Source organism: Nicotiana tomentosiformis, chromosome 7 (assembly GCF_000390325.3).
Source record: "Nicotiana tomentosiformis chromosome 7, ASM39032v3, whole genome shotgun sequence".
NCBI lineage: Eukaryota > Viridiplantae > Streptophyta > Magnoliopsida > Solanales > Solanaceae > Nicotiana > Nicotiana tomentosiformis.
In genome coordinates, this window is record NC_090818.1 from 86,365,686 (window position 1) to 86,386,479 (window position 20,794).

Here is a 20,794-nt window from a genome sequence, read left to right on the forward strand (position 1 = left end):
GATATCACGGAGTGAATCTCGGTCCGTATCGGTAGCAGATCAGTGATTAGAGAAAAGGAAGATTTTTTCCTTTCTTAGAATTGTACTTAGGGTAAAATATCCCTATTATATAAAGAGGAAGTTGATTATTCAATAGACACACTGTAACACGCATACCAGGACAATATACATATGTTTTCTTTGCTCCTAAAAGTGACTCAAAATCCTTAATTTTGCTCATAGTTCATCATAAGTGTTTGGCTCCGAACCGAAGGCAGGCTAATTGTTAAGCTCATAACCAAGCCCGGACTCAATAATACTACTGGTTTGGCTGTTTATTCTATCTTTAATTTGCTCATCTAACGTTATTAATCACTTGTATTAAATTAGTCCACATATCCTTAAAACCGCGTATAAATTCAATTGTTATCCATTTTTAAGGGTAAACAGTTTGGCGTCCACCGTGGGGCTAAGGATAATAGTGGTAATTTGATACAAATTTTTATAACACTCTTTGTTTTACTCTTGTTCTATGAGATTCTAATTTCAGGTCAACCTAAAAATGCCAAACTCTCGGTCTACTCACTTGAATGTTGATGCTGAATCTGGCCATCACGGCGAAAACAATAATATAGTGCCTAGCAACGAGGTGCCCTCTGCTGATCCTAACGGAGTCCCGGTTGCAGACCCAGTTGACGCCAACTCGCATGTGGCCATCGACGTCAACCTGTCGACCGACCCTGAGAACAATGTTCGCGGAGGAGCCCGACCTATGACTCGAGGTACACCCGAAGGTGAAGGCGACGGAATAAATCTACAGGTGATCTTCAAAATATTACAGACCCAACATGCAGCGATAGCACAGCTGCATAATCAAAGCCGCACCATCCCGGGAAAATGCCCGAAGGAGTGAGTAAGCCGCAGAAAGGCCGGGTGAAGTTGAGCCCGGGACCAACCACGAAATAATAAAAATGCTTGAGGAACAGACAAAGCGGGTGGGATCGGGGGAGAAGAAAATTGAGGCCAACGACAACAAAAGCGGAGACCTATAACTCCAGAGTCGATCAAATCCCAGGAGCGCCTCCAATATTGAAAGGCCTGGATTCCAAGAAATTTATCCAAAAGCCTTTCCCTCCGAGTGCGGCACTGAAGCCAATCCCGAAGAAGTTTCGCATACCCGAAATTCCGAAGTATAATGGAACCACAGATCCAAATGAGCACGTGACCTCCTACACGTGTGCCATCAAGGGAAACGACCTAGAAGATGACGAAATCGAGTGGGTTTTGCTAAAAAGGTTCGAGGAAACCCTGTCCAAAGGAGCAATGATATGGTATCACAACTTACCCCCAAATTCTATTGATTTGTTTGCTATGCTTGCAGATACCTTTGTGAAAGCACATGCCGGGGCCATTAAGATCGAGACCAAAAAATCGGACCTTTTCAAGATAAAACGAAGAGATAACTAAATGCTCAGGGAATTCGTATCGAGGTTTCAAATTGAACAGATGGATCTGCCCCCGGTTTCGGATGATTGGGTTGTTCAGGCGTTCACTCAAAGACTCAACCCCGAAGCTCCTTGGCTTCACAATAATTGAAACAGAATTTTATAGAGTACCCGGCGGTAAGTTGGGCCGACGTCCATAATAGGTACCAGTCAAAACTCAGAGCTGAGGAGGATCAGATCGGGGGCCCCTATGGGTCTATTTATAAAACTAATGACAGGCCTAAGAGAGTCGTCGATCATGAACCAAGACTGAACAAAAACCGATATGAACCGTATAGCGGGGATCGGAGGGGAAATGGATCTGGGCGTAACCCCACGAGAAACGAAAAGAGGAATGATCGAGGCCACAGTAGTCGGGGACTCATGAGCAAAAACAGTTTCAAAATGCCACTCGGGGCCAGGGAGGCACCAAATTTATTGGAATATAACTTCAATGTCGATGCTGCCAGCGTCGTATCTTCCATCGGGCGCATCAAAGAAACCAAGTGGCCTCTACTATTGCAATCCGACCCTTCCCAGAGAGACCCAAACTTAATGTGTAAGTATCATGGCACTCATGGACATAGAAGCGAGGACTGCCGACAGTTAAGAGAAGAAGTGTCCCGGTTATTCAATAACGGGCATCTCCGAGAAATTCTGAGTGATCGAGCCAAAAATCACTTCAGGAATAGGGACTCCAACAAACAGATCGAACAAGAGAAACCTCAGCACGTGATCATTGGTGGAGTTGACATCCCCGAGGGACCAATGCTAAAGTGCACCAAAGTGTCCATCACAAGGAAAAAATGAACCCGAGATTATATCCCGGAGGGAACCATTTTGTTCAACGATGAGGACGCCGAAGGCATCGTACAACCGCATAATGATGCACTAGTAATATCTGTACTTATAAATAAATCTCGAGTTAAGTGTGTATTGATTGATCCAGGTAGCTCGGCCAATATCATCAGATCAAGGGTCGTGGAACAGTTGGTCTACAAGACCAAATAGTGTTGGCAGTCCAGGTTTTAAACGGATTCAACATTGCATGCGAAAATACTAAAGGGGAGATAACCCTACCGGTGAACACCGCCGGGACCATTCAGGAAATAAAATTCTATGTGATCGAAGGGGATATGAGATATAATGCTCTATTCGGAAGACCGTGGATTCACAACATGAGGGCGGTACCCTCGACACTACACCAGGCACTGAAGTTCCCCACATCGGGAGGAAGTAAGACTGTTTATGAAGAGCAGCCGGTCGCAAAAAAAATATTCGCGGTCGTTGAGGTGATCCCGATGTCCGCAGTCTCGACATCAAAGAACACGGAGCCAATCATGAAGGAAGAAACTAAATAGCAATCACCGATATCGGCCTTGACCGAACCGGAGAAGCAAGGAGCAGACGAGGATGATGAGTACGGAGTTCTTAGGTCATTCATCACCCCTGATGATTCCAATGCCACCAAATCAACTATCGAGGAGCTGGAGCAAGTCATATTAATCGAACACTTGCCCAATCGGAAAGTATACATGGGCACGGGGTTAACTCGGAGCTCAAGAAAAAGCTCATTAAATTCCTTATAGCTAACATAGATTATTTCGCTTGGTCCCATCTTGATATGACAGGGATCCCGCCAGAAATAACTACTCATAAGTTGAGCTTGGATCCGAAGTTCCACCCGGTTAAACAGAAGAGGTGGCCTCAGTCTGAAGTCAAGCATGCATTCATCAAAGACGAGGTATCCAAACTCCTTAAAATAGGTTCCATTCGGGAAGTTAAGTACCCGGATTGGTTAACTAACGTAGTGGTAGTGCCTAAAAAGGGAAATCAATTAAGAATGTGCGTAGATTACAAAAACTTGAACAAGGCGTGCCCTAAGGACTCTTTTCCTTTGCCTAACATTGATCGCATTATCGATGCAACGGCCGGGCACGAGATACTCATCTTTCTCGACGCCTATTCCGGGTACAACCAAGTCTGGATAGACCCGGGCGATCAAGAAAAAACTTTCTTTATCACTAAATTTATCACCTATTGTTATAACGGAATGTTGTTCGGACTACATAACGCCGGTTCCACTTATCAACGCCTAGTAAACCGGATGTTCGAAGAACAAATAGAAAAATCAACGGAGGTTTATATTGATGACATGTTAGTTAAGTCCCTGCGAGCAGAGGACTATTTGAAACATTTGCAGGAAACCTTTGACATACTGAAGAGTAGGGTTATGCATTTGGATCGGATATCCAAAATACGAACTGATCCACTCAATTTCGGATTTTCGGATGTTTGGATTGGATATGGATTATGTTTTATAAAATTTCGGATATCCGAATTGGATTTGGATTGGTATAATTTTAATCTGATCCGGCCCAAAATCCGAAATTATATTGACCAATATAAATACTAGACTAAAATGTTAGGGTTAGGCTTCTTTCTTATTTCATTTTTCAGACAACCCACTTAGGTTATATCGATATCTCTCTCACATTTCTCTGTTCCGCCTCTCTTCTCCAAGAGTCCAAATCCCTGTTAATCAGATTGTGTTTTCTCATAACGTAAGTCCTAACCAACAATCTTACTGGTGGAATTTTTAAGCAACATTTGAAACGTCTTTGGAAATTCCTGGTCTTTGGAAATTCCTATGTTAGTTGGCGGCATCTGCTACAACAAGAGTATGACTTAATTCATTCTTGTTTTAATTGATAAGCACCAATCTCAATGGTAAGATACATAGAGCATTAAGAAAGGGTGAGTATGATTGGCAATAAGCCATAATAATGCGGACAATCTGATCCGACAATCCGAAATATTTATCCGATCCAAACTTTAAAATCCGATCCAATATTAATTCGGATCGGATTCGGATTGCATTTTGTAAAATTCGAAATCTGAAATTTCAATAGGAAATGTACTAAATCTAATCCGATCCGATCTGTGAACAGCCCTACTGAAGAGATACAATATGAAGCTGAACCCGGAGAAATGCGCATTCAGGGTCGGATCTGGGAAATTCCTTGGATTCATGGTGTCCAACCGAGGGATTGAGATCAATCCCGACAAAATCAAAGCTATAGAAGATATCACCATGGTAGACAGTGTCAATGTCGTTCAGAGGCTAACCGGACGCATAGCCTCCCTAGGCCAGTTCGTATCGAGGTCTTCAGATAAGAGACATCGGCTATTCTCATTATTGAAGAAGAAGAGTAACTTTTCTTGGACCCCGGAATGCCAACAAGCTTCGGAAGAACTCAAACGGTACCTTTCGAGTCCACCCTTGCTTCATACTCCGAAGGCGGATGAATAGTTGTACCTGTACTTGGTGGTATCCGAGGTAGTGGTAAGTGGAGTCCTAGTCCGGGAAGAGGAAGGTACGCAATTTCCTATTTACTATGTTAGTAGAACTCTAGGCGAGGCAGAAACAAGGTATCCTCACCTGGAAAAATTGGCGCTCGCTTTGTTAAGCTCCTCTAGAAAGTTAAAGTCATATTTTCAATGCCACCCCGTATGTATCGTAACTTCTTACCCACTAAGGAACATAATGCACAAACCTGAGCTCTCGGGCCGGTTAGCCAAATGGGCCATAGAAATTAGCGGGTACGATATCGAATATCAACCCCGAACATCCATCAAATCATAAATTTTGGCAGACTTCGTGGATGACTTTATGCCGGCCTTAATACCCGAAGTCGAAAAGGAATTGTTGTTAACCTCGGGGACTTCCTCGGGAATTTGGACCCTCTTTACGGATGGTGCCTCGAACGCAAAGGGGTCCGGACTCGGCATCATATTGAAGCCGCCTACGGGTAACGTAGTTAGGCAGTCCATTAGAAATGTGAAATTGACTAACAATGAGGTCGAGTATGAGGCCATGATTGTAGGTCTCGAATTGGCTAAAAGCCTTAGGGCCGAGGTGGTCGAAGCCAAGTGTGACTCCCTCCTTGTGGTAAATCAAGTTAATGGGACGTTTGAAGTAAAGGAGTAACAAATGCGAAGGTCTTTAGACAAATTGCAGGTAAACTTGCATCAATTCAAGGAGTGGACCCTACAGCACGTACCCCGAGATCAAAATAGCGAGGCCGATGCTCTGGTTAACTTGGGGTCATCGGGTGATGGCGATGAATTCAGCTCAGGAACGGTCGTACAGCTCATGAAATCGGTAATGGAAGAAGGCCGCGTCGAAATAAACTCAAAAAGTTTAACTTGGGATTGGAGAAACAAATACATAGATTATTTGAAGACTGGGAAGTTGCCTCTGATCCTAAAGAATCGAGAGCTCTACGCACGAAGGCGGCCAAGTTCAGCCTGTTTGAAGGGACTTTGTTCATAAGAACATTCGGTGGCCCGCTCACCATATGTTTGGGGTCGGGAGATACCGAATATGTCTTGAGAGAAGTTCACGAAGGCACCTACGAAAACCATTCGAGGGCGGAATCTTTGGTTCAGAAGATAATCAAGGCCGGCTATTACTGGATCGACATGGAGAAAGATGCAAAGGAGTTTGTACGAAGATGCGACGGTTGTCAAAGACACGCACCGATGATCCATTAACCCGGAGAGCTACTCCATTCGGTCTTATTCCCATGGTCGTTTATGAAATGGGGAATGGATATCATCGGTCCCCTGCCATGGGCACTTGGTAAGGCTTAATTCATACTGCTTATGACCGATTTATTTCTCTAAATGGATCGAAGCTCAAGCGTTCGAGATTGTCCGGGAAAATGAAGTCATTGACTTCATTTGGGACAACATAATATGTCGATTCAGATACCGGCCGAGATCGTGTGTGATAATGGGAAGCAATTCATCGGCAGCAAGGTAAATAAGTTTTTCGAAGACCACAAGATTAAAAAGATACTCTCCACACCCTATCACCCTAGTGGGAACGGACAAGCGGAATCTACAAACAAGACCATACTCCAAAACTTGAAAAAGAGATTGATCGATGCCAAAGGGAAGTGGAAGGAAATTCTGCCCAAAGTCTTGTAGGCGTACCGTACAACTTCAAAATCTAGTACCGGGGCCACCTCGTTTTCATTGGTCTACGGTACCGAAGCATTAATACCGGTCGAAGTGGGAGAACTGAGCCTCAGGTTTCGATATGTGACCGAAGAATCAAATGGTGAGGCCATGAGTACGAGCCTGGAACTATTGGATGGAAGACGAGAGGCCGCCCTAGTCCGGTTAGCCGCCCAGAAATAGCGGATAGAAAGATATTACAACCGAAGAACCAACCTCCGACGCTTCAATATCGGGGACTTGGTGTTAAGAAAAGTAACACTGCATACATCTAAATGAGGGAAAGTTGGGACCGAATTGGGAAGGACCATATCAAGTCATCGGAATTACAGGCAAGGGCTCGTACAAACTCGAAGCAGGAAACGGTGCACCGCTACCGAACAACTGGAACGTGATGCACTTAAAGTGGTACTACTGCTAAGGTACGATCTCATTTACTTTTTCATAATGTTATGAATCGGACTAACACTTGCATGCAACAGCCAAAGGAGATTGTGACTATTAGGTCTGAAAGCACGCGTTGCACTCTTTTTTTCTTGAACCGGTTTTGTCCCAAATGGGTTTTCCGCCAAGATTTTAACGAGGCAACAGTAAATCGTGCTAACTTAAATTCGAAAAACGGTTTTAAATCTGAGTCAATGGGCGCATTAACAGTATCCGAGCTCTCTCAATATCGACCTCGAACCTAATACAAGCTTTTATACGCTTTCGATTATGTACTTTACACACATAAATGAAAGAAAGTTCCCACCTTGTTATAACGTATTTTTGCCTCTTCAAACATAGAGCCCAGGGGCTATCCCTATTCGGGGACTATCGAGCCTAGGGCTATCCCTATTCGGGGACTATCGAGCCTAAGGGCTACCCCTACTCGGGGACTGTCGTCTGAAATAAATTCGGCCAACTCGGGCTACAAAATCCCGGAGGCACAAAACCTATTAAGTAGTTCCCCAACACGAAAGGCTACGGCCACCCCAAAAAATGGCTTGGAGACATTCGAAGCTCGTAATTAGAATATAAGGCCTTTATAAAAATTCAAAACCTGCTAAAAGATTACCCTCAGCAATAACATCATTTAAAATTACTTAAGCATCTTGGGAAAACTACCGGACACACCAAGTTTTCAAGGCCTCGAGCAATTAAAGTTGCATCGAGGTCGGGCCATGTTCGGACATATGAAAAACGAACGACTTATTACTACATTTGATTCAATGCTAAGGCGTAAGAAATATTTGCAAAAATAAAGATTATGAAAAGATGCTAAAAAGTGGAGACTTGAAATTGCCAGAAAGGGAAATTCTATATATTCCGAAATATACACACCGTAACACGCATACCAAGGAAATATACATCAATTTTCTTTGCTCCTAAAAGTGACTCAAAGTCCTTAATTTTTCTCATAGTTCATCATAAGTGTTTGGCTCTGAATCGAAGGCAGGCTAATTGTTAAGCTCATAACCGAGCTCGGACTCAATACTACTACTGGTTTGGCTGTTAATTTTATCTTTAATTTGCTCATCTAATATTATTAATCACTTGTAATGAATTAGTCCACATATCTTTAAAACCGCATACAAATTCAATTGTTATCCATTTTGAAGGGTAAACACCAACAAAAACTAGTACTTCCAAACGGTGTACCTCGACGGTAATATACAATACACCTAAAAAAAACTATCATAAAAACACTTGTTAAAGGAAGCATATATAATGTTCATGCTGCTCATTTCATCGATTATTTCTAATATGAGAATTGCAACTTTTCATGTTACACTAAATGTTAATATTTTATTTAACAGATGAAATTACTAGTTATTCCTCTATACTAATTTATGGAACACACTTCCTTTTCAATCAGTTCCAAAAAGAATAATATTGTTTCGTATAGCAACATTTTCACTTTAAATTACTATTTTAGTCTTAATCTGATGATATATATAGCTACAAAAATTTCTTTAGCTTGTTTTAAACCACTTTAAAAGTATTTCTTTCATATGCCCAATCAAACACCAAATAAATTGGAAACGAGGAAGTTAATAATATTCTTTTTTTGAGGTCTTAAAGTTAACCTTAGAGAATTCGAGATGATTCGAGGTCTTAAAATTAACCTAAGAGAATTCGAGATGATTCGACCGTTCAAAAAAGTTCATTTTTATTTTATTCTTAAGGAAAAATTAGTACGATACAATTTCTTGGAATAACCGGTCAAACTAAACCATTGACTCTTTAGCAAAGCTTGTTGTTCTTGTTCCAACAACACGGTAGCATTTATGAAACACCTAAGAGTTGTTAACCTTTAGACTATTTTTCAAAATATTACGAACTGAGAGAAATTGAAACTGTCGGCCACCATTCCGTTACAACCCTTTAAGATCTTCAATTTAAACTTAGAACCCTATAGAAGAAATAAACACTAGTTAGAAGGGTTGAAACAACAAGTACCTTGTTTTATTCTTCTCACAAAGAAAGACCAATATTTAGCTCCTACAATTGAGACCCAATAAGTTGATGCCCTTAGTACCAAGAATGAGTTACAAGTCCATCTAATTCCAATTTAAATCTTTTTATTCAAAAAAAAAAAAAAAAAAAAAAGACTAACAAAGTACTAATGCAGTACTAAGAATTCACCAATAATATGCCATGCAGCAGTCACCGTTATTAGCATTAATGCATGATGGTCAAATGTAACACAATGGCTCACTTCCCATTGTGTTGTTTATCAAATATTCTATTCAATATCATGAATTATCCACAACATAGCACACAAAACCCACAAGATTGATGATGAATTATCCCAAAAGATGTAACTAAGAAGTCAGTGCCAAGCGGCTACAATCTGTCCTGAACCTCTCTGAACGTGATAATCAGGAATTATTATCACATTCACAGTGAGGGTATACTGCCAAAAGAACTGTACAATGAGCCTTTTTTTCTACCTTTTTTACATTATATAAATATTATGGCACAACAACCGAGAAAATCAGTAACGTACTTAATAAAGCCAAGAAAGGGTCAAAAAGACATACTCTGCTTTAGTATCTACAACTTTATCTCCCCAGTCTCTATCTCCTGTCTGCCTAGAATCTCTGTTTCGTTAGCATCTATGGTACAAATTCCCATTCAATCTCTAGACAAGTCGAAAATCAGTCTACAACTTTCACAGGGACAGAGGAGGGAACTCATCTTCATTCTTAAGGCGGAATAAATGACCTGAAGTCCTGAAAGCCCAAATCAGAAAGTGCTTTAGATAGCTTTCCGGCAACAAAGTGCAAAGGACCAAACTACAATAACATAACATTGTGATCCTACCTGTCATTTTTACCCAATGCTGGTTTTGAACATGGCACACTGTGCGAGACACTCCGGACCGGGAGCACATCGTCGGAGGAGTGTGTAAGCATATCCTTGGTAAGCTTCCCCAGAGATCCAAATTCTAGTCTACATGATGATCTTGTGAAATCATTGGCATGCGAATTTTCAATACGGCGATGAGAATGGCCCGATACGGCAAACTCCTCATGACCTTGAACAATAGATTGTACACCTGAACCCTCTTGGGTGCATTTTCCCGAAAAGTTAGTCTCAGAAAAAGTAGGAACCCGACCATTAATGTGATGAGGTAGGTCTGATACAGCAAACTCCCCATGACTTTGAACAGTAGATTGTACACCTGAAACCCCTTGGGTGCATTTTCCCGAAGAGTTAGTCTCAGAAAAAGTAGGAACCCGACCATTAATGTGATGAGGTAGGCCTGATACAGCAAACTCTCCATGACTTTGAACAGTAGATTGTACACCTGAAACCTCTTGGGTGCATTTTCCCGAAGATTTAGTGTCAGAAAATGCAGGAACCAAACCATTAATATGATGAGGTTGGCCCGATACAGCAAACTCCCCATGACTCTGAACAGTAGATTGTACACCTGAAACCTCTTGGATGCATTTTCCCGAATAGTTAGTGTCAGAAAAAGCAGGAACCCAACCATTAATGTGGTTGCTATTATACATGTGCAACTGAGTATAAGTTCCGGATGCCAGATTCCGGTCCCATCCTTTAGGTATCTCCGGACAAGAATAATTCTGCAAGACATCCAAATAAAATCTTTACAAAAATGGAGCTTCACAAAAATTATTGACGAAAACAGAGCCTTGCATATTTAAATATGCTCAAACATTCCTAAAAGAAAAAAGAGGAGAATCACATCAAAAAGACCCTGAGCTTTAGAAAGGGAAGACTGGCATACTTAGAGAAACTGAAATACGTGACAAATGAGGAAAGAGAAGCCTGCAGAAAAGGGAGGAAACAAATACCGTATTCAGAGAGTAAGTGCCAGTTCCCCGTGCCGATTCTTTCACTTCGGAACTTAACATAGCAGTAGATGGTAGAGAGTAACAAGAAAGTTGAACAGTTGGACACACAAACATATTATTCATATTCATTTGCGAGAAAGGTTGATGTCTCAGCGGCATTGATTGTTGGACAGTATGCCAGAAGTTTTCACTTTGAAACCAAGATGGTGACGATGGATAATTGGACAGTGCAGGTGCTGACAAAGAAAACCCATGGCAACATTGTCCATAAAGCAAACTGCGTATATGGCTATCATAGTCCCCATTTAAGTCGGCTAAAGGATTTATAGCTTCCATATCTCCAGCCAAGCTAGCAGAGTCCTTTTCCCGTATATCAAGAGATAAACTTTCTAAAATGCTGGTCTTTGGACTCGAGATTGCTGAACCACCAGACCAGATGTCCTCGCTATACTCTGTACCTGACTGGTATATGCTGCTGCTCTCCAGAGGGTTATCTCTGGTTTCTACCCAAAAATCAGAGCCCAACTTCTCATCAATACAATCAGATAGGTCACTCTGGCACAAACTTCCAGGCCCACAGTTCCCATGTCCAGAACATGGTTCACTGAAGTTACAATAAGTAGTACTGTATTGCTTCCCAGAAGGAGAACTCATGTTATTTCCTGTACCTAAACACTCAGATGTACCATTCACAACATTCAGATTTGCAGAAATACAAGCTGCAAGATCATTTCCATCTCTAGATAGACAAAGTCCTGATACTGCTTGCCCATCTAAAAAGTAGCCATTTCCTGACACCATACATGACAAAGCCCCATTCATCGAGTTACTCTCCAGTGCAGATCTTGGTATTGAATATTTATAAACCATTTCCACATTATCATTCTCCAAATCACCCTCTGAAAATTTGAGCAGAATGTTATCGTCACAATAAAATTCAGCAGGGAACAATGAAGAAAATGCGCCTTCATCATCAAAATTTGGGCAAGAATTCTGTAAATGAGCAAAATGTTTGCATCCATGCCTCTCAAGGGTGTTTGCAAAGAACTTCTTGATCTCATTGGCAACTTTATCAGATGGTGACAAAAGAATGCGCCCAAGCTTGCAGGCCCCATACTTAAAAGCCCTACTTATTCGATGGAAACTACCTGGAGGCAATCAAAGTAATAATCTAGACGTGAGGAATAAAAAGAAGGAAACAAATCCACCAATATTACCAACACAAAACACCAAAAACATGCTCTTATATCTAACATAGTACAAATCATATGCTAAAGCTTACAAGTATAAGAACTTCTCGCAAAACTTATCTGTTCCTACGCAGGTCATGGTGATAGAAATTATATATGCTCCAATACTGACTCCAGTTAGAGAATAGTCAGTTGAGTAGAAATGCGTGATTACTCATAAGGTATTGGCTATAAATGAAAAGGTCTCATCACTACAAGTATTTGTTTATCAGGGATCCAGAAAGAGGTAGCAAGTACATCTTTTGCCAGTAATTCAATGAATGAATTTGACCACTTGATGACCTTGAATCCAATCAAATGGTAACTTTAGTAATCCTGTTGTGGGAAAAAATCAGAATGCAAAGAAATATAGGAACTCTTACGAAGAATCCAGAAAAAGATTTCTTCTAAATACTCAATGACCAGAACCACAGCACCAGATCATAAGATTCTTTAAATTCTTTACAACATTCTCCAAGTAAACAAAGTACAAGAAAATGTGAAGGAGGAACCGGTGCGTTTCAATTTATGTAATGTAGTTTGACTTGGAACAAAGTTCAAAAAGAAAAAAGAAAACTTTTGAAACTTGTGGTCTAAAACATGCCATAATAGTTGTGTGGCTTGAAACTTGTGGTCTTAAACATTCCAAAACATTTATGTGGCTATAAAAGCTTCTCATTAAGGGTAAGATGGGTAAAATTAAATTGTTTTCAAATATAGAAATGTGTCAATTATTTTCGGAACGAAATAATAAGGAAGGTATGTCACATAAATTGAAAGGAAGGGAGTAATTATCTTCTTAGTACAAAGTAGAAAGTAATGATTCAAGTTTACCTCTGTGGACACTGCGCCCCAGGTTATTATTTTCTTTCAAGGGGTCAATTATATTTAGATACTTTTGTTGAAATGCTCGTGTGTTCATCTCAGCGTCTCTGGATGGAACTGAGAACATTTCCATACAGTTTCTCAAGAACTCCTCACTAAGCAACACATTGTTCCTTACATTATCTGGCATATCAACTGCGGAGAGAGAAAAGAGATAACCATAAGTAAAGCATTGAAGAAGGATATATCAAATTCTTCCTGCAACTAAACCATAAAAAGATATCCAATCATTTTGTAAGTTCATGCATGACCATAGCCAAAAATTCGTAGAGGGTCATAAACATGTTAGAGATAGTGCAAGCAACTTATAAAGAATGAAAAAATATGCACTGCTTACCCACTATGTCAGGAAGGGATGCTTTGCGAACTGGACCATTCAAACTGACACAATAGATGTCCCAATCAAATTTGCTGTAGTAATCCAAAAATCGGTAGAGAACCTAAAAGAGAGCAAGAAAATGACTATTAAATAGAATCATGCATGCATACCAACCAATAATGTCCAAAACTGACAAGCATGAAGCAAGCACTTACCTCTAAAGGACCACTTAATGATGAATGGAACATATGAAATATATATAAGACCAGAATTTCCAAAGCATATGTGGAAATCAGCCCGTGGTGTGCACCAAGAATACGGCTTTCATAATAGCACCAAGCCTTAGCCAAAATAATGCTTCGCTTGAAAAGATGATTTTTACCAACAAGACGGTCTATCTGTGCTCAAGGAACAAAGAAATCAAGAAGAATATAGGATCAGATGCTCATAACTACATCTGACATTAAACAGAGTAATACGATTGTACTTATGACATATGGCTGTCCAAACTTGCACAGGAAATAAAAGGGAGATAAAGCAAATGCTCTGCGGAGTTTGAGTTTACAAGCTGACCCAAACCCCAACAACAAGTGAAAAGATCACATTTATGACATTTATTATATCTCTTTTCTAAACACCCTCCCCAAACCCCACTTGTGGGAATATAGTGGGTATGTTGTCATTGTTGTTGCATTTTTAAACACAAACTGGAAAGAAAGATAGGTAAGCACACTGCAGAGAGGAAGTTAAGAGTAGATGCCAACACCATCATACATATAAAACTAGCAAAGTTACTAACAATTGAAAATAAACATCGTCCGTGATTTGGGGACACGGTCAGGAAAGAGAGACAAGATCTGACTACTCATTATCCTACATCATCGAACAGTGAACTGCAACAGTGAATCAATACCTAAACCCAGAAAAGGGTTTAGTCTGTACCATAGATGCTTATAGAACTATTTCACATTCCTCCATAATCGAGATCCTCGCAACAATCTTTCCTAAAGAGTCCCCACAACTAAATTAGCACACAATTGATCTATCACACAAGTTCCAACAAGATTATGTGAATATTGACAATATGCTCTGAACTTTACCTGCTCAAGGAAACAAAGGGAACAGAGTCCTCCTAGCTGATTAAAGGATATGTCAATCACAGTATTTTGTACAAGGCATTTCACGAGCTTTACCTGCCACCAGCAATCCAAATTTCTCAATAATAAAACGATCAGAAGATCAATTAAGCATAGGTGATAAAACTACTGAATTATTAGACACTATTAATAGATTCTTCAAGACAACCAAAATGCTAAAGCAAAATTGTCAATCTAAAATCACAATGTAAACCTCCAAATAAATTAAGAATGCTGAAGGTTCCACTATGCCTATAATCAAATAAACTTCTTTGAGCAGCAGCATACTGAGACAAATATTTGTGAAAACAACTAGAAACTGCAGAGAGCTGCGAAGAACTTCATTCATTCAACTTGTTTCATAGAATCTTGAAAACAAAACACTTCCACCATAAAGAGTTAGAGAAAAAACCTCAGCATCAATAAATTGGGCATCCTTGACATCAAACTCAGCATTTTCTCTATTTTCCTCTTCCTGTAGAACAGCAAGAACATCACGGGCCAATGCCTCTTCACCATAATTACTGCTCAGTGCAGTCAAATCGATGTCACCATCAGGAAGGTACGTCTTCAATGGTACAGATCCATATGGAAAAACCTGTACAAGAAGCAATCAGCCTCAGCATTATTCAGTTACCGAAAAAGAAAGCAAAGTTTTCCTATTGACTAATTCAGTTCAAGGATCATCAGTTGGAAAGTAATGTAATTCTTTGTTTAAGAAAAACAAAATCGCATAGTTCAATCTGCAGCAAGATCTTCCATATTCAACCAATACCAGAAAAACAACCGGGACCTAATCTGAAGTGAGAATACTTTAACAAATTTTACCCGAAATTCAGATCATAAGAAATAAGATGATTTCTTTTTCATTTCACATCAAACTTCCATTACATATCACTAGAAAATTTAAAACTAAATGATACTAATAAGATTAACGCTGTAATATGTCATAGATATGTAAATGCATGCTATAAACACTATGTAAAGCCATTGAGAACCACAAAATTACATATAACTCAGAAATATTTTGGTCTACCATCCAGAAATTAGTTAAGTACATGTCACGTTTGAGGAGCGCTAATTTAAAGGTCAAACCATAATCCTCTAAAAGACCTTCGCAGTACCTTGTCAGACCAATAAATCCTTATAGAGGCCAATTAACAAGTAGTCCAAACACAACAGGATCCAAGAAAAGCCCATCCCGCAACCATACGTCAAACTATCAACATACTATTTATTCTCTAAGACCAAAAATCAGATAACGACACATAACATTCTTTAGAGATTTTCAAGCCCCAATATCTGGAAATGACTTGAATATTTTAACAACGGAAAAGGGTCAGATGTGTCCCTGTACTATCAAAAATTAGTTATTAGTAACCCCCCCACCCCCCACCCCGGGTTATACTATCCTTCACTATCTACCCCTGCAGTTACCCATTTTAATATTTCTGCCCCCACATTTAACGGACTCTTTCTATAAGACACGTGGCACGATCTTAAACAATCTAACCATCTACCCTTTTACCCTACCCGTTCAGCCCCGAGCCGATATCAGTGTTGTCAAAGGCGCGCTTAAGCCCTGAAGCGAGGCTCAAAACACGTTGAGTGCTTCGCCTCGCTTTGTGGGCGCTTTAGTGTCGCATCAAATCTCTAAGGCATACTTTTCCTTGCCAATGAGTGTAATCCTGAAAAGGCGACATTAAACAATTGATATTTCACTTTATCGTGAATTGTTTTTCAATTTCTTTGTCCATATAATTGTTATTCGTGCTTATAATGCTTAGTCTTGGACTACATGCATATTTTTACTTTTTCTCCCGTAGCGCCTTTTTTCATTAAAGCCCACGCTTTATTTGCGCTTTGCGCTTAAAGCACCAACGGACCTTAGAGCTTTTTTGCGCTTTTCGCCTTTGATAACACTGGCCGATATCCAAACCCACCCCAAAAGAACCCTAAATTTAATCCATACATATGGATCTTCTCCTTCGTTTATATGGAGGAAACTGTTTCAAGCCATCTAAGGCTGCTGGATTCAAAAAAACAAAATCAGATAATTCTTTAACTTCGGTATTTAGGGAAATCCGTAGTAGAAATTTCAAGTTTGAGTTTTAAGAGTTGGTTGTGTTTCAAATCGGGAGCTGAAAACTTAAATTCAAATTGTGGCTCATTGTTTGGACGATTTGGTATTCGAACACTAACTTTCAAGTTCTTTGTGATGCTGGTAGTTTGAGTTTTGTGTGGAAATTTCAGATCCACCATTGATGAACAAACTTTGAACTTTAGAAGTGGGTTTGATGTTTGAACTCGAAAAAGACGAACTGGATATTTTAATTTCGTTGATGTTTGTTCGAATTGGTGCTTTCTATTGTCCTTAGTATTGTTTATCAAGCTTCAGTTGTAAGTACACTACTTACAACTGTTGAAACTTGGATTGAAGAAGAAGAATCTCACTGCTAAAATTTCGAGAGCTATTCGTTCACAAAAATTAAAAAAACAGAAATGCCATTGTTGAACCTTGAAGGTCTTGGGATTGAACTAGATTGGAAGGTTATTTGGGACAAATTTGAACTAGATTTGGTCGACATTTGACAACTCAAAATGCAGCAATTGTTTATCTTCAAGAACTTTGCATAATTCTGAAAATTGCTGCAATTTTACCATTGCGCTTTAATGTGTTCTAACTTCATTTCTTTGTTTACTCTTGGTTAGATTAGCTTGGCATTAATACATATTATCTAAAATCTAGTTTTTATGTTCTTAAACTGAATCTAGTTTTTGTGTTCTTAAACTGTCTGTGCTAATTTTGTTCGCACTAGATTAGCTTAGGCCGGTGAAAAATATTAGTTTTCAAGGAAAGAGAATTTTGTAAAAGAAAGACCTAATGCAAAGAAAGAGAAGAGATGGATATAAGGAAAAGTTATAAATTGCACTAATGATGAAATTAAGGAGAGTGAAAAAGGAAATGTAAATGGGTTTGGAGTTACGGGTATGGATACTAGGTTGAAAATGGAAAATGGGTCTGGACACTTAAAAAACTGCCACGTGTACGCAGGGCACGACTCCGTTAAATGTGGGGGCAGGAATATTAAAATGGGTAACGGCAGAAATAGTGAAGAATAGTATAACGGGGATACTAATAACAATTTTTCGATAGTACAGGGACATATAGCATTATGACCTATGTTGCACGGACTCTCCAAAACAACTGCCGCACCCGGGTCAGATCCTCCAAAAATGCACTACTTTTGGAGGATCTGACACACACCCATCCACATTTTCGGAGCGGCCGAGCAGCATAGATTATGACTAAAATTAAGCATCCAATAGCAGTTGGATTAGGCTAAATCTGCAGTAGGATATCTGCTAACCATAGCACTTGGATTAGGCTAAAACTGTGGTAGGATATGCACAAAAAACAAAAGTGAAAGAATAAAGTATGATCATGAACTTTAAAAGAAACTGAATTGATTCAGAGGTATATATAGAATCATCTTAAAGGCGCTACTAATGACTTGACAGAAAAAGAAACATCAAATAGCTCGAGAGGAGTGTCATTAGTAAGAAAATGGCTAGCTGCTACATATTTCTACAACTTTCTAGGTGAACCATCAAAAGTTCAAACTTGATGCAGTCGGATCACGACCCCATGCTCTTAGCTGAAAAGGCAGTTATACTTCTATTAGTAAAATAAAAAATGCATTAGATAGACCATTCATCTTTCTCTTCTATTGGTGTACTGATGGGCAGATATAAATTTTGGTAAAGGAGTATAACTGCCAGAAGCAAATTCGTGGCTGAACACCACATGAGATTGAAGTAATTCTATCGCAATGATTCGAAAAGGCCCACAATAAATACCGATGAATAGATATAATTTTGGTAGGTGAGGATAACTGTCAGAAGCAATTTCAAGGCTTAACACCACAAGATACTGCCAAGATTATAGTAATTCTATCCAATGATGCTAAAAAGCCCAAAACAACTTTGATTCTCTTTTGGTTTCTCCTTCTTTCGCACCGGTACCATCATAGATTAGTAAAAAGAAGCCAAACAATAAATAGAACCTTATCTATACAGAAATCTAAGCTATCGCATATAAAAAGCGGGTCAGAGAATAATCTTAAACTCAAATAGCATTAACTAAATAAAAACAAGTAGTAATCAATTTCCTATTCAGTGAAACGAATGCAGCTTAACCACTGAATTCAGAAACGCAACTAACTGTAGAGGGGAAAAAGGGCATGCAAACTGAAAAAGGGAATTAACGAACCTCACAACCAAGGGAACATCGAATGAGTCTTTGCACGTAATCAATCACATCTTTTCTCTTTTCCTCAGTGTCAAGAGTTGGGTGAATACAATTCACCACTTCCTGAATGGTTTCTTCAGCAAGAAGCCAACGGTCCTCGCTAATTGACATAGGATCAGGGCTAGACAACAAGCTCCAACGTTGCTCCATTATCCTAACAGGGCTGTTTGTACCTCCGTAAGAACCCATAACAAATAACAACCAAAATTATATATTTCTATATATATATATATATATATATATACAGACACCTAATTATCCCCAAAACAGAGCCTAGGGCTTTTGAAAAGGCATCTGCGGCGGAGAAATACGACTGGTATTGGACTACATGGAAATTCTAGAGGGGGGGGGGGGGGGGGGGTAGAGAGAGAAAATCGGATTATATATAGAATCTATACGTATATGTGTTGTTAAATCTGGTAGTATTAATATCAAAGAAGAAAAAAATGGGAACGTAAAATTCGGTGGAGGAGACAATTCACAATTGCCCTCACACCTTCTAATTCTAAATTCTAAATTCTAAATAAAAAAGAAAAAGAAAAACCCTCCACTCCTCAGACCTCAAACCGTGTCTCTATCTGCATGAAATTTGTATCTTTACACTTTGCTATATTTATAGGTATAGGTGTACAGGTTTGGTTTGATTGTGTTCTTGAATTGCCGCGAGTCGACTTTGCGACGCTACGAAAGGGGAAGCCTGAATATGCCTACAGATTCATTTATGTGTCGTTTTTTGGATATTATATCCATCTTTACGACGTCGTTTATTTCCTCTTTTCTACCTTTCCTCCAATCCCTTTTTTTATGATTGGGATTCCTGGTGACGATGGTGGGCTCCGTTACATGTGCTGGTATTTTTAAAATAATGTTTTTTTCATGAATAAATAAATATAACTCCAAAAGGCAATAACGATATGAAACTGCTTTCACCGCGTAATTCCATTTCCTGGCTCGGCCTCAACAACAAACACACCCCCCCCCCCCCCCCCAAACCACACCGGTCCTGCCAAAACCCCAAATGTAAAATATATAACCCCTTATGTCAATGGAAAAAGCAATTAACTACTTTAGAGATTTAATCAATTTACATTATGTATGTTGACGGGGACAAATTTGATCTTTTTCAATTTTCGATAAATATTATTTCATCATAATAATTGACTTGTTCGAATTTTCGTGAGATGAAGAAAAAAACAAAATTGTTTGTTACCTTAATATGAAAAACCTAGTTCCGATTCCGAAAAGCGATTTGGTCACTTCATTTTATGGTAAGTACAAATAATTTTTTGAGAAATTTATCTTTTCTATCTTTTTTTTCTTCTATTTTACGTTTCTTATATGTTTGAGAAATGCAAAGACAAAAGTCGAGCTTTATAGCTAATAAGTGTAAAAATTAGGAAAGAGATTTGACCAAATCTTTTTGTGGTAAAGACAGAATATGATCTTTTGATAAGTTATTGCATTTAGTTTCTTAATTAAGGATTTCGAATGTGTGTGGAGTACAAACAAGAAAAGATCATGTTGTTAAATATAGTTTACTATAGTATGATAATTTTTAATCATTTAATATATGATTATTTGTTCTTTGTACACATAATATATTCGATTTTACCTGATTGTAGTAAACACAAATATAATCTGTTGATAATTTTATCGTATTTAGTTTCTTAATTAACATTTTGAATGTTTGCAAAGACAAGACAAAATTCTGCCATTAAAAATATTTTACTATAATACGATAAGTTTTATCTTTTAATGTATGACTATCTATAAAAATATAATCTTTTTATAATATTTTTGAATTCTTTTGAAGCGAAGACAAGACAATGTTATGCCGCTAAATACATCATACTATAATTCGACAACCTTTGTAATCACTGATGTATGATTATTATTTTTTTTTTATACATATATATCAGATTTTATTTGATTATGTCAAGCATAATGTATGGTTCATTTCTTTTCTTTTCTTTTTTTCACTTGAGCAAGTGTCAAATCAATAAATTACTAATGAAAACTCCATTCTTAATAATGATATTTTTGACTTTTGTTCTTATGTAGGTATCTGTTACATAATGTTAAAGTCAAGTATCCTGGTTGCTCTCATAAGGAGAC

At 38.8% G+C, this 20,794-nt stretch overlaps 1 protein-coding gene across 2 annotated transcripts; it reads right to left on the bottom strand.

The window, feature by feature from the left end:
* Positions 1–9,266: 9,266 nt before the first annotated feature.
* LOC104115734 (uncharacterized) lies at positions 9,267–19,440 on the bottom strand. 2 transcript variants are annotated; one of them, XM_009626426.4, is made up of 10 exons: positions 18,929–19,440; positions 18,641–18,892; positions 14,780–14,965; positions 14,332–14,424; positions 13,447–13,629; positions 13,250–13,352; positions 12,862–13,047; positions 10,799–11,946; positions 9,798–10,567; positions 9,267–9,706 (listed from the first exon to the last, which is right to left on the bottom strand). In XM_009626426.4, exons 2-10 carry the CDS (start codon positions 18,866–18,868, stop codon positions 9,646–9,648), a joined length of 2,958 nt encoding a protein of 985 aa, XP_009624721.1. In that variant the 5' UTR covers positions 18,869–18,892; positions 18,929–19,440; the 3' UTR covers positions 9,267–9,645. The 2 variants fall into 2 exon arrangements, with proteins under 2 accessions (XP_009624721.1, XP_033517075.1); XM_033661184.2 differs by having other exon boundaries at positions 18,641–19,440.
* Between the last annotated feature and the right edge of the window lie 1,354 nt (positions 19,441–20,794).